Source organism: Trichosurus vulpecula, chromosome 2 (assembly GCF_011100635.1).
Source record: "Trichosurus vulpecula isolate mTriVul1 chromosome 2, mTriVul1.pri, whole genome shotgun sequence".
NCBI lineage: Eukaryota > Metazoa > Chordata > Mammalia > Diprotodontia > Phalangeridae > Trichosurus > Trichosurus vulpecula.
The window spans coordinates 19496144-19509560 of NC_050574.1; the positions used below are offsets into that span (position 1 = coordinate 19496144).

The window sequence follows — 13417 nt, forward strand, 5'->3', positions numbered from 1 at the left end:
GGAAAGGGGATGGAGGCTGTGGCTGGGAGGGGCCCCCCTGCAGGGCCCCCCATCCCTATCCTAGAGGGGCCGGTGTGGCCTAGCGGAAAACATGGCGGCCTGGCAATCAGGAGGGACCAGGTTGATCCTGCTTCCCTCCCTTTCCAGAGGGTGATTCCAGGCCAGGCCCTCTTAGAACTTCAGTCTCTTCACCTGCCCGCAGGGGAATGAGGGCCCTCTCCTCTCACTGGCAGGCAGGACTCACGTCAGTTTTCTCAAGGACTGGATGGCGAAGGAGCCCACATGGCGGTCGGGGAAGCTAAAGTCCAGCAGCTCCAGGGCACTTAGCACGGGGAGCTCTGGCCAGGAGCCGAGCAGAAAGAGCATCTGGGGAGAGGCGGCAGGATGGGTGCATCAGTGGAGTGCCCCTCTCCGCATGCCCCCCTCCCCCGCCTTGGGCCACGCCAACCTGGGCCACGTCCTCGTGCTTGTTCCACTTGGTGACCAGCAGCAGCCTGGCCAGGGCCTCAGGGAACTGCTCCTGGATCTCGTGGCGCATCTTCCACACCAAGTCCTTCTCATGCTCATACAGCTCCGCGGCCACCTTGCGCTCCAGGATCTCCCGCAGCTGCTGCTGCTGGAGGAGGAGCGCAGGAGGGAAGGCTCACCCCACTGGGCCCAGGCCAGGGGCAGGCCCCTTCCCAGCCCTCCCCCTGAGCCCTGGCCCCAACCCTGGGCAGCAGAGGTGGGCAGGCTCACCCCACTGGGCCCAGGTCAGGAGCAGGCCCCTTCCCAGCCCTTCCCCTGAGCCCTGGCCCCATGGCAGGATAGGCAACAGAGGCAGGTGAGGGAGGTGGTTCACTTACCTCATCCTCGGTGAAGCGTCCATGCTCCCCATTTTTCCCCAGTTCCAAGATCTACAACAAAGCCCAGCCCCCCACGAGGCTCAGTGCTGCTGCCCAAGTAGGAGGACAGTTTGGGAGGGCCCTGGGACCAGAGGCTGGGGCCATCCGGAGTGGGGACAAAGCTGCCCAGCCAGGTCTGGGAGCCTCAGGCCTGGAGGACAGCCCTGGGTGGGCCGTGTCACTGACCTTCTCCATTGTGGGGTAGTACACGGGGTGTGGAGCGACTTCGGGGATGCAGATGACCAGGGCGGCGGCACTCTCAGTGTTGGGGTTACTCCGCACAGTGCCCATGGGGTTCAGCAGCTCCCCTTTCTCATCTGGGAATGGAACCAACATGGCCGTCGTAAAGGGAGCCTCCCCGAGAAAAGGAGACTGGGCTTCCCCGGGCCCCTCCCCACCCCAGGCCCCAGGGGGCCCTCCCCTCAGGAAGTCCTGACAGAGTGAACCTACCCGGGACAGAGGACCACATGTACAGGCAGCACTCGCCAGTCTTCAGCTGGTCCTTGTAGTCAAACAGCATGAGATTGGCCCAAGCAATAGGGCAGTCCTGGGAAGGGATGGGGGCACAGGAGAGGGTAAGGGACAGTTGGTTCCCCGAGTAAGGAAGCTCCCTAGACCATCAGAGCACAGAATCCCTTCAGCCTAGGAGTCTCCAGTCCATCCCAAACCCATGGAGCCCGAGAATCTGCTCTGACGCCCAGAGAGGGGAAGGACTTACCCAGGGTCATGCAGATATCTGGTACCAAAGCCAGGCCTTGCCAGCCCACACTGGGATGTCCCCACATCTGTCCCAGACTCAGACCTGCCCTGCACCTTTCTCTGGGCCTCTAGGGTTCTGGCTGAACTCTCTGCTGACGGTCTGGGCAGAGGAAGCCCAAATTCCCTCCTCCTATACTCAGCCCCCGTGCTCTCCATGGATGTGCTCTAAGGGTGAAAGGGAAGGAGAGGCCCAGGCTCTGGCAGAGTGCACGGGGCTCTGGGGCAGGCGGGCAGGGGCCCTTTGCCCTGCTCAAGCCCAGAGGATAAGCCAGTGTTGGGTTTTCTGAGACAGGTGAACCCCCCTCTCCCTTTGTTCCTCAAGGGCCTAGTGCCACAGGGGAGAAGCACCTTCCCTGGAGCATCCCTTCTTGACCCTTCTTGCTTCCCCCTCCACCCCCAGCCCCCATAAAGTAACAAAACAAACCCTATCAAATCCTAAGTGAGGCTGGCACTGACCAGGGTGAGCCAGGCTTGGGACAAAGCCCCAAACGAGTGAGTCGGCCCCAGGCCCTGCTGTGACTCAGCCCCCAACCTCTGGGCTGCTCCTCCCGGATCCCCCAGCCCAGCCCCTTCTCTGGCAGGCTCTTGGTGGGTCCCTTGTCCCAAGCACACCCCCAGATCTGAAGTCCTTAAGGTGTGCTATGTGGTGGTGGGAAGGAAGGAGATGGGGGAGGACTCGGGGGACCAGCATCACTGGCTTCTCTCTTCTGTCCACTTTAACTAGCGTGAACTCTGACCTTGCAAGGACTCAGTGCCCGTTCGAGGAATCCTCTACCTTAGCAACTTTATTCTGACCAGTTCCTTCCTGCTGGCAAGTGCTCCCTGTCAGAGCACGGCCAAACGTCTTGAGTGCCCAGGCAAAGCAGAGGCCCAGGGCCCACATCTTACGCCCCAAAAGGGACTCCTTCCCAGGGCCGAAGCACTCTACGTACGGCCTTCTTGGACTTCTTCTTGGTGGAACGAGCCTTCTTGGCCTTCTCGATGACGGCATAAAGGGCAAAGCACAGCCGGGCCATGCGGGGCAGGTCACAGATGTTGATGTCAAACTCGAGGCGCTGCTTCCACACGGGCTCCGAGCACACGGTCACCTCAGAGCTGGACACCGTCTTGCACAGCATTTCGTTCCCATGGAAGAGGCCAGCCAGGACCACGAGCTAGTGGGGGAAAGAAGAGCCCTGGGTCATGACCAAAGGGCCCTGGCTTCCTCCAGGACCTGGGAAGGCTGGCTGGATGACAGCTCCCTTCTCCTGGCCTCAGCCTTCTCAGCCTTCTCCTACACAGGGCAACAGAAAGTCTACGCAAAGGAAGGCTTCACAAAGCAGAGGGTTGTAGCTCTAGAGTGAGAAGCCTAGGAGGCCTTTGGATCCAATCCCTTCATTTTGCAGATGAGGACACCGAGGCAAGGTGTCTCTCACAGAGTGAGACAGAGGGAGGGAGGAACTGAACTCTGATCCTCCCGACTCCAAGCCCAGGCCCTCGCCTCTAGGTCACCTTGGATGACCTGGTGATGGGCTAGGCAGAAAGGAAGGGGACAGAAGGTCCCTATGGAAAGGCCCTTGGAGGACAGGCCAAGGCACACCCCCAAGGTTAGAGGACCCCTCTGCACCTCAGCTCTTGTCCAGTCCAACGAGCATCACGCATGAAGGAGCCACAGACCAGACTGACCCCCGGCCTTGCCCTCTGCTGGGGGATGGGCAGGGGGTTACACTGAAGGGTCTCCAGGGAATCCCACCATCCTGACTCAATGACCTGAGGCAGAACCACTGCCCGGAGGACTCTCCCTCCCAGCTGAGGAAGGCAGGAGGCTGTGCCGAGCTGTCCCGGAGAAAGATGGTTGGTCTACAGTGGTCACCTCCCAGGGCCACAGCCTGCACTGTTCCCATCCCAGCTGACCCCGTCTGGACCCCCGAGCACTTTAACCAAGTCAGATTCCCAGAAGCCAGTGTCCCCAGGATTTCTAAGAACCTGACAGTCAGACGGGTTAGTCAGCCCCCCGCCCCCTTCCTGTTTTGAACCATCTCACAAACCACTCTTCCGAGAGCTGCTGGGTAATGCGGTCAGGTGGCTTCATGTGATGCCCGCCCTCCCCCCCCTCCCCACCCAGCTCGGAAGTCCTCGTCTGTACAGAGCAGTGCCACGTGGCCCGTACCTTCATTCTCTCATCGGCGTTGACCTTGCTACCCTGAACCAGTTCGATGCAGAAGGGCTGCTCCAGGGACCACAAGGACACGGAGGACGGCTGCAGAGAAAGCACAGGCCCGGCCGGGTTCCTAGCTGGCAGAGGGAGCCAGGAAGCCAAGCAGCTCCCGAGGCCCATGGCCCGTAGGCAGAAAGGCCGGGCTGCCCCCTCTGGGGCCTTGTCCCTTCGAGGCCTTCCTAGGGCCGGGCTTCTTCCCAGCTGTTCTCAGGCCCCTTTCACCCTGCTCCTGCTGTCCAGGAGCCCCCCAGGCCTGGGCATGAAGCCGCAGCAGCCAGCCGTCCATCTAACCCTACTCCCCAGCCAGACTCTCCGCTGGCCTCGAGCAGTCCGGCCATCAATGACCAGACAAGGGAGGCAGGAGGAAGAAGGAAAAGCCGATCTCTATGCACAAGAGGCAGGGCCTCGGGACTCCCTCCGCGGACAAAGCGGCCAGGGGCCCAGGTCCCAAGGGCACCTCCCGGGGGCGGGGGCGCAGGGCTCACCTTCTTCACAGGGATCGGGGGTGGCTTGGCGCGGAGCTTCGGGGCCTGGGCAGGGGGGTTGCTTTGCTCATCCCGCATGGCCAGGATGGAGGAGGAGTGGACCATGGTGAGATGAGGGGTCAGCCCGTTGTGGAGACAGTTGCAGATATACTGGAAAGAGAGGGGGAGTAGGAGTGGCGGAATAAGGGCCTGCTGGAGCAGTTCTCCAGGCCAGTTAGACAGAGGTCCACAGCAAGTGACCGCCCCCAGGGCTTTCCTGCGCCCCTCTCCTAACCCAAGTGCAGGCTTCCTGCTTTCTGCGGCAGGTACGCACCGAGGCTCCGAGGGGCGGCTGCCCCGTCCCTGAGAGACAGGTTTCAGCTGGTCTGGGGGGTTACAGGGAGGGGTGAAACACACACACTCCCAATCAGAAATGTCCCGGGGTCTGGTCCCCCCGGAGGGCTAGTCCCCCCGCGGGCCTGGTCCCCTCTGCAGGAGCGCACCCTCCGAATGGCCCGCTGGGACTCACCTGGAACTGGTGGAGGGGGTAGCTCCCATACAGGTACTCGTACTTCCCGTTCACCTTCAGGGTGTAGTCCTCCGGCCGCTCCATGGCGGACTGCCGAAACACGGTGGCCCTCTTCTTGAGGGCACAGGCCATGAGGGCCAGGGGAAAGTCGTTGGGAGATACCTGGAAGGTGAAGCTTTCCTGGGGGAGGAAGGGAGAGTCAGCGGCCAGCCAGTGTGGAGGAGCCCCCGCGGACCCAGAGAGAACGGACGGGAGCTGGAGCCCAAGGAAGGCCCCAGGGGCTCGGGGGGGGGGGGCGGAGGGCGTCTCTAGGCTCTGCCAGGCAAGGACTACGAGGACCCGACGAGAGGCACCAGGCACCACGGAGCGCCCCAAGGCACAAGCCCATTCCCCACCGGCCGGCGCGGCGCAGCGGGCGCGCTCACCTCATTGCCCTCGAACTTGACGTTGACAAAGAGGGTCCTGCCGGGGACGCGCAGCGTCGCGGCCCCCAAGCCCCGGGCAGAGGGCTCCAGCTGCAGCGGGAAGTTGTAATGCATCCAGGCCTCCCAGCCCAGCTGCTGCCGGCGGGCCGCCGCGTCTTCGCAGAACTGGCGCATCTTGGTGCGGAAGTCATTGACTTCGGGGTCCCGGAGAGAGTCAAACTCGTGCAGACCTAGGGGCGAGCCAGGCGGCTGTGACGCGGCCCTCCCGCGGCGGCGCAGTCCCCCCACCCGCGCCGGGGGCAGCTCGGCCGGCCGGCTCACCCTTCCCGATGAGGAGGCTGATCTGGGAATTGATGAGCTTCTTCACGCGGTCCCCCTGGCGGGCCACGAGCCGCAGCACGGGCAGGAAGGGCTGGATGTCGCACAGGCGCCGCTGCTCGTCCTCCAGCTCCTGCTGCTCGGCCGTCTGGTTGATGCAGGTGAAGACGTAGGCCTCGGGGTCGCTGAGCATGTGGAACAGGGGCTCATACTGGGCGTGGTGCCAGAGGACCTGCGGGAGAGGTGAGCCCTCACCGCGAGCACAGGACCCTCCTGGGCTTTGTGCCGCTCTCGTCTTTGCGTCCCCCCGGCCCGGGGAGCAGGGGCAGTCTTAGACACCCCCCTTTACAGAGGAGGAAAGAGGCTGGGAAAAATGAAGCGACTTGCCCAAGGAGATGCGGCTAGCAAGTGTCTGGCAGGACTCCGCGCTCGGGGGAGCGGCTGCGTGGTCCTGGGCAAGCGGCTTCACTTTCCTCCTCTGTGAAAAGGAGCTAAGAGCATCGCCCTCCCAGGGTTGTGGTGAGGCTCCAACGAGGTGATGTTTGCAAAGCCCTTAGCACGCTACCTGGCACACAGGAGGCCTTCTATAAATGTTAGCTACTGTTCTGATTATTAACCAGTCACTGCACCGCCCGGCTCCTTTTGGCGGGGCCGGCTTGCATAATTGGAGTGGGGGCAGCACAGGGAAGGCAGGATGCCCAGAACGTGGCGGCCCAGATATTTCAGAACTTTCCTGAGCCTTCACTACAGATACCTATCGAGCCCGGCAGCCGGAAAGTGGATACTTACCCACGCGTCCAATGGGCTCGGGGAGCCTTCGAAGGCTCAACGGCCCAGGAGCAATTCTATGGGTTCCCATTAGGAGATTCTAGCTTCCCAGACCCCAGGATGAGAACCCCCATTCTTCATTCTGAAGTTGCGAAAGTTATGAGGTTTGGGGTTTGTTTGTCTTTTATGCCCAGAAAAGAAAAGAAGAAAGTTTAGAAAGGAGTGCAAACAGGGCAGTTTTGAAAATAACATTGAGAATTTGTTAAATACTTTTTTAAAAGGCAAGCAGGGTGAAAAGAAGATTTATGGTTTCATATACAATCTTTTTTTTGTGTTCTGGGGGATGCATGGGCAGCTACATGGGGCAGTGGATAGAATATTAGGTCTGGAGTCAGGAAGCCTTATCTTTCTGAATTCAAATCCATCCTCAGACTATTACTAGCTGTGTGACCCTGGGCAAGTCACGTCACCGTTTGCCTCAGTTTCCCCAAAATGAGCTGGAGAAGGAAATGGCAGGCCCTTCCAGTGTCTTTGTCAAGAAAACCCCAAACGGGGTCACAGAGAGCTGGACACGACTGAAACAACCAACCAACAACAGTAATGTAGGAGAATGCTCTTGTTTGGAGGTGTTAAGGTTCGGAATAAAATAATGAAATTTAAATTAAAAACCCAAACCCGAACCGAACGCAATGAGCTCCCTTGTCGGGGGGTTCCTGAGCCATGATTCTCAAAGGGCAGTCCCTCAGAGTCCTGTGGTCAGTCAGGATTCCCTGCTGGAGTCTCAGTATTAGCGTTGCTCACTGGACCATGAGAGGCGTGCACAGTGGATGGGGATGGGCTGGGGGGAGTCGGGAAGAACCAGGTTCCAGTCCTGTCTCTTACACTAGGGGCGAGCCAGCTATGGGACCTGACCTCCTGGTGCCCCCCAGGCGGCTCTCTGGGGGGTACTATAAGTTACAGAGAAGGTGCCAGTTTGTGCTGTTAGAGGGAGCTCCTCACCAGGAGCGCCTTCCTAGTGCTGTTCGAACCATGGGACTGATAAAAAGCCAACCTCCATGCTCCGGTGGCTGGTACGAATAATTCTCTGACATCACTTTTTTGGAGGGAGCCCTCCAAGGTGGCACCAGTCTTCCCATTCACTCTGATGAAAGCAAGTCTGGGGGAATTGGTGGCCATCTCTTGGCCCACTGTGGGCACTGGGCTGGCAAGAACCGGCCACTCTGCCTTCCTCCAAGCAAGGCCAAGTTCTCCAGATGCTCTCAGCCCATAGTCTTTTCATGGCTGAGATGACCGCCTGAAAATTCCGAACTCATCCTTGAGGGCAGGGGGCCCTGTCTGAAATCTGCCTGAGTAGAAGAAGACCAAAGACTTATATACAAGGGGTCAGAGGTCAAGGCTGACCAGAGGACCAAGGGCTGATTCTCACAGAACTGGCCTTCTTCTTTGCCACTTAGCTCTGGCAGGGTTCTCTATAGGGACTTCTTTCCTCAGCCTTTCCCAATGGATGGTTTAGACTGAGGTACCAAGGTGACAGCTATACAGAGTGGGTATAGACCCCTGGGGGCATATGCTCACCCACACACAAAGCTGCCCCCACCCCCAGCCTCTAAGAAGGCCACAGTGGGAGAAAACCCCCCAAAAAACCAGGACTTGGAAACAAAGGCCCTCGCCAGGTACTTACTGGATATATGACTTTAGATAAATCCTATCACCTTAGGAAACTCAGTTCCCCCGTCCATAAAATGGGAATGGTAATACTTGCACTCCCTACATCACACGGTTGTTATGAGGAAAGCACCTGGCAAATCTTTTTGCTATTTGCCTTCTTCCCTCCTTTAAACTGGGAGGAAGGCTACTCAGAACCTCTACCAAAGGGTCCTCTCCTGACTTCATGCTAAAACATTTAAAGGCTATGCACTCTCTTTTTAAAAACAGATGTTTAATTTATTTATAGCTTTTGTTTTTATATCACCTGGATTTCCTCCTGATAATCAACACAGACTTTTTTAAGAGGAAGAGGAAAAAAATTCCACAAAACCAACAGCTCCATTGAAAAAGTTGGCATTATGCATGATGTTCCCACTCGTGGCCCCCCATATCTGCAAACCTTCCCTGCTTCCAACACAGCCTGGTTTAGCCCATCTTCCTGACCAGGGACCGGCATGCACTGGGTGTGGCAGGAGGGCAGCAACGAGGGCCACCACTTCCCCTCCAAACCTTCTTAATAAGGGAAGAAAATCCAGAGGGGGCCATCGAAGAAGGCCCCCCCCCAAGCGGAAAGGAAAACCAATCCTCTGGACAAAGCCTCCATTCCTTCTCTGTGTACCTCTGGCAGAGGCAGGGGCAGCCGAGTCTTCTGGGAGCCCATCACGAAAGTGTGTGGCCCCAAGACTCTGAGAAATGTTGAAACATCCTGGGGATCCAGAAGGCTGGACTCTAAGGGATTAGCAGTAGAGATCGAAGTACCTGTTTGATGGTGCTGAGGTTGGCATTTCGAGAGACAGGGAAGTTCAGATAGACCCCTGTAGGCAACAAGAAATCTACCACCACGCTCTGGTTTTCTTCCTTGGACCAGAATTCCATAGGACAGTCGACTCCAGGGGGCATCCTGCTTTACTTCTCCGCTACCAGCTGCCCTGTAGGAGAAGCAGTTAAATGAGCATTCCTGGCTTCATGGAAGGACGCACCTGAGAGAAAGCCCTCCAGGAGCCTCTGGGAAGCTGGAAGACTCCATTAAAGTCCCAGCTCAGCAGAGAACTGCAGGTTGCTTTCTGGGAGCCCTCGGACCACCATCTGTGCGTGGCATCGGTGGGAAGTACAAGAAGCGGGCGTGGAGCAAGCCCAAAGTCCTGGGAGTGGCAATAGTGCTCCTTCCCCACCCCTACCCCACCCCAGACCACCCAGAGCCATCGTCCTAGGAAGCCACCATCTACAGGTGCGAGAGCCGCAGCTAATGAAGCCCCACTGCCCACAAGCTTGGCACCAAAGTCCTTGACCCCATCAGAGAGTTTAACATCAGAAAAGGATGTTGGTAGGCCCAGCATTTAACACAGTGCTTTGCACATGGTAAACTCTTCACAAATGTCTTTTCATTCATTCATTCAATAGCCAGGTGTTCCTACTGTGCTTTTTCATTCATTCACTCATTCATTCATTCACTCATTCATTCATTCATCTGAATGAATGTTCCTTCTACTCCAGGCTAGGATAACCAGCAATCTCTTGAATTGCACGCTGTAGGAATTACAGATGGGCTCCTTTGTCAGGGCAGTAAATAAATCATTTGGCTTAAAGTTCTTTAGATTAAAAAAAATCTCCCTCCTCCAAAACAAAAACAAAAACCTGCCTTTTTAAGAGAGTCCAGTCCAAGAGAAATAAGCTCTCTGCTAAGCATGGCAGTGGCCAGTAGACAGGGTCAGGGTTGTGAGATCACCACAGGGATTGTCAGGAAGCTGGGCCAACTGCTTTTGGAGAGCCAGAGAGGCCCAAAGCCCAGGCCTGAACCAGACTTTCCTGCAGAGTCCCCACTCACCAGCTCGCTGGGCTTGTCCACACTGGCACAGCCCTCTGTCTCTTTCTAGCCTTCAGAACTGAAACCACATCCTTCTTCCCTCTGGTGATGGTGCTCCCAGAGCCCTTCAGTGCCCTCCTCCTGAGAATCACCACAGGCTGGGCTTCTCTGGTGTCAAGGACCAGCAACATGGGGGATGAGGGGGGCTGTCCCCAGACCGGCCCACAAGCAGGGGCCATGTATCACGAGGCCTGTCAGGGTGGGGGTGGGGGGGAGCCCTGGTAACAATGACTCATTCCTTTTTATGTTCCGTTAGCACTCCCTGGGTCTGAAACCTCTTTTAGTACTGTACTTGCCCTTCTGAGTGGAGGGGCTGTCATGGGTTCCACTGGCAAGGAGACTTAACCCGTCCGCTTTTAAAAGGCACAGCCTCACCATGCCTTTCCTCATGGAGTTATTATTAGTAGGCAGGCCACAGATAAATGTGAGCAAAGAGGCAGCAGAAAGGCAGAAGGGCTGGGGTTAGGACAGAGGCCCGGCCAAAGAAAAAACTGCTTCCCCTCAAGCCCCGCTGGGAATTACAGAGAAATAGCAGTACTTCCTAAGGGAATTTAATGTTTTAATGCGAGGCCACTTTACAGAATGAGAATTTTGGCCCGGACCTGTGTTTTCCTGCTTAGGAAGCCCCTCAGTCCAGAAACGCCCCTTCTACCAAAGCAGATCAGTTGGTCAACTAGCATTTATTAGGCATCTATGACTGTCCTGTAGCTTCACAGTCTTAGGGTCACGTGGCCAATATGTATCTGAGGCTGGACCTGAACCCAGAGTTTCCTGACCGCGTACCTCTCTTAGGATGAGTGAATCACATTCATAGGGAAGAAAGAAGATCGATGAGGGGTTGGGGGGAAATGGCTTGTTAGCTCCCTCCCCAACCCACCCCTGAGTCACCATTCTGCGGCAGAAGCCAAAGGGGGCTTCGGGGAGAGGACGACTCTGGATTCTCTCAAAGCCTTCGTCACCAAGCAGCCTGGCTACCAGGGGCACTCAGCAACCACGGATGTGCTTGGTGAGGCTGGTCCTCGGAAAGCTGGAGCCTGTTCTTAACTGGCAAAGCCTTGGAGAACCCCAGGGCACCCCCGGGTCCCAAGGAGACATTGGAGGAGGGCTTTAGTGGAGGAAAATTCATTTAAATTTAATATATGTACTTCTGTAAAAGCAACCTCCCTGAATTTAACTATTCCTGGTTTCTCCTATAATCCTCCCCTTCTCTTTTTTTGAAATGGGTGATGTGGTTTGGGGTGATTAAAAAATAATGTCATCTAAGGTACCACCTTACACCCCCACAAATCGAAGAAAGGCGTAAACATGATAAAATATGATGCTGGTGAGTGTGGGGAAACAGCGTTCTATTACATCATTGGTGGGCCTGAGAGTGGCTTTAAGCTCTTTGGAGAGCTGCGTCTGACTCCCAGATCTCTATATAACCAGGCCTGCCCTGGCCTCTTCCCTGAACTCCACTCTGCTCCTCAACTGGCCTACTTTCCATTCACTGCACGCTAGCTGCTCCAGAGACAGCTCCAACTCAACGTGTCCAAAACAGATCTTGTTCATTTTGCCCCCAAATCCCACCACCATGGTCCCCATCTCCTGGGTTCTCAACCGTGGGGTTATTCTTGACCCTGCTCTTCACTGACCTCTCACTACCCAAATCATACCAAACCTTGGTGTTTCTATCTCTCTCATCTCATCTGATCCCTTTTCTCTCCTCCCACAACCTGCTGCTCCCTCTGTTCAGGCCCTACTCATCTCTCGCCAAGACTGTTCTAAGGGTCTCCTAATTGGTGAAATCTCCTGCCTTCAGATTCCTCCCCACTTCTGTCTGTCCTGCATGGCTGCCTGTGATTCTCTTGAAACCCAGATCAGAGCATGACACTCCCCTACCGGGTTAAGGTCAGTAGCGCCCTCCCCTCTCCTCCTAGATGAGAGACACCCCTCTTGGGGGCCCTCCAAGCCCTTCCCAGGACATTTGTCCCTGTTCCACATGTTTCTGGCAATATAGACAGGCCTTCTCTGCTCCTCCCAAGGCACCCCAGCTCTCAGCTCCCATCTGCTGCCTTTGCACACAATAACTTCATAGGAAAACAAGGAGAGGTGGGAAGGTTTTGTTTCCTCTCTCCATGTTTGTTTTCTCTGCAAGCTCTCTCTACAGTAACACAGAGCACAGCCCCCTGCCTGCCCACCTGGGAGATCCCTAGTCAGGTCCTATGTTCACAGCACTGCTGCTGGCTTAAGCCTTTTATTTGACAGCTGAGGAAACTGAGACCCAGGGTCGCTAAGCAGTGAGGCCACTCGGCTTTTTTTGTAAACAAACAGGATCTGGAATAAAGGTCCAAGTCAAACCAGAAAATGCCAATGATTTGCATTTCAATTTCAAAAGAAACTGAAAAATATAAACTTAAAATAAGAACTTTTACAAGTTTTCTTTCTTTTTCTCTCTTAAAAAATGAAAATGCGAAGTTTGGACTTGATGGTTTTACTTGGGCTTTTAGTCCATATTCTACTTATCTGTATTTGTTTGGAGGGTTAAGTTTGTAATTAAAAAAAAATTATTTGAGGGGCAAAAGAATTGGCTCCAGCCCAGGTTTGGTCTTCACTGTTGGCTAGGCAAGAAGAAGGTCACCAGAATGCCGAGGAATGTCTGTCACTGGACAAAGCTATCCTGAGCTATCTCCTGCTTCTTTTCTCAGTGGCTGCCCTGGCTAGGCTAGCCCAGCAGTCCTGGGTTTCAAGAATCACATGCTGCCCAGGAGCTCTGCCCCCCGCCTGCATACAGAGGATGCCCAGTTGGGGAGCAGAAGCCACACATTGGGACATCACCCTATACCCCAGCCTTGGCAAACAGACCACTAAAAAATGCACAGGGACAGAGGGCTGCAGACATCTGAAAACCAACACCTCCCCAGCCTCCCTTATGCAGCTGCCAAGGCACTGACACTTAGAGAAGAGCCCTAGAGCCTGAGACTGCATCAGAGTTGGGGAAGGAAGGAAGGAAAAAAGCTACAGTTCCCCTCTATTTTGGGAGGTCTGGGCTCTAGCTCCCTCCTTTCTGGGCTCTAGCATCCCAATGTGGGACCTGGGAAGGGAGTTCTGTGGTGGAGGAGCCCAGGGATCCGTCCCTGGACCTACCTGTGCAGCACAACATTTGTATTAAGGACGTGGATGAAGCTGTAGGAATGGCACATTTATCAAAGCTGAAGGTTTACCATAAGGCTGGGTGGGATAGCTAAGATGGTGGATAAGAGGGTCCAAAAAGATTTCAACAGAACAGAAAGGCCATAGCTGAGATAACATTTACAGGGATAAAAAGTCCACTCTTGGGTTCCAAGAAACCAATTTTATGAGTATAGGTGTAGACACAGGGGCCACATGTGGCCCTCTAGGTCCTCAAGAGCGGACCTTATTGACTAAATCCAAACTCTGCAGAACAAATCTTCTTCATAAAAGGATTTGTTCCGTAAAGTGTGGGCTCTGTCAGAAGGCCACACCTGGGGGCCAAGAGATG

At 55.7% G+C, this 13417-nt stretch overlaps 1 protein-coding gene across 4 annotated transcripts in view; it reads right to left on the reverse strand.

Annotated features, from left to right (window-relative positions):
* PIK3CD (phosphatidylinositol-4,5-bisphosphate 3-kinase catalytic subunit delta) overlaps nucleotides 1-13417 on the reverse strand; it is a 75308-nt gene that overhangs the window by 5884 nt on the left and 56007 nt on the right. For 2 of the 4 annotated variants that reach the window (XM_036743086.1, XM_036743085.1), the window contains exons 3-14: nucleotides 8811-8980; nucleotides 5580-5808; nucleotides 5259-5488; nucleotides 4834-5013; nucleotides 4326-4475; nucleotides 3793-3882; nucleotides 2576-2797; nucleotides 1335-1431; nucleotides 1071-1201; nucleotides 846-896; nucleotides 449-616; nucleotides 245-366 (exon numbers count right to left, since the gene is read on the reverse strand). In XM_036743086.1, coding sequence (XP_036598981.1) covers nucleotides 245-366; nucleotides 449-616; nucleotides 846-896; nucleotides 1071-1201; nucleotides 1335-1431; nucleotides 2576-2797; nucleotides 3793-3882; nucleotides 4326-4475; nucleotides 4834-5013; nucleotides 5259-5488; nucleotides 5580-5808; nucleotides 8811-8951 — 1811 coding nt within the window. In that variant the 5' untranslated portion in view covers nucleotides 8952-8980. Of the gene's footprint in view, nucleotides 1-244; nucleotides 367-448; nucleotides 617-845; nucleotides 897-1070; nucleotides 1202-1334; nucleotides 1432-2575; nucleotides 2798-3792; nucleotides 3883-4325; nucleotides 4476-4833; nucleotides 5014-5258; nucleotides 5489-5579; nucleotides 5809-8810; nucleotides 8981-9876; nucleotides 9940-13417 lie in introns of those variants that run through there. The other 2 variants (XM_036743087.1, XM_036743088.1) reach the window with 2 other exon arrangements.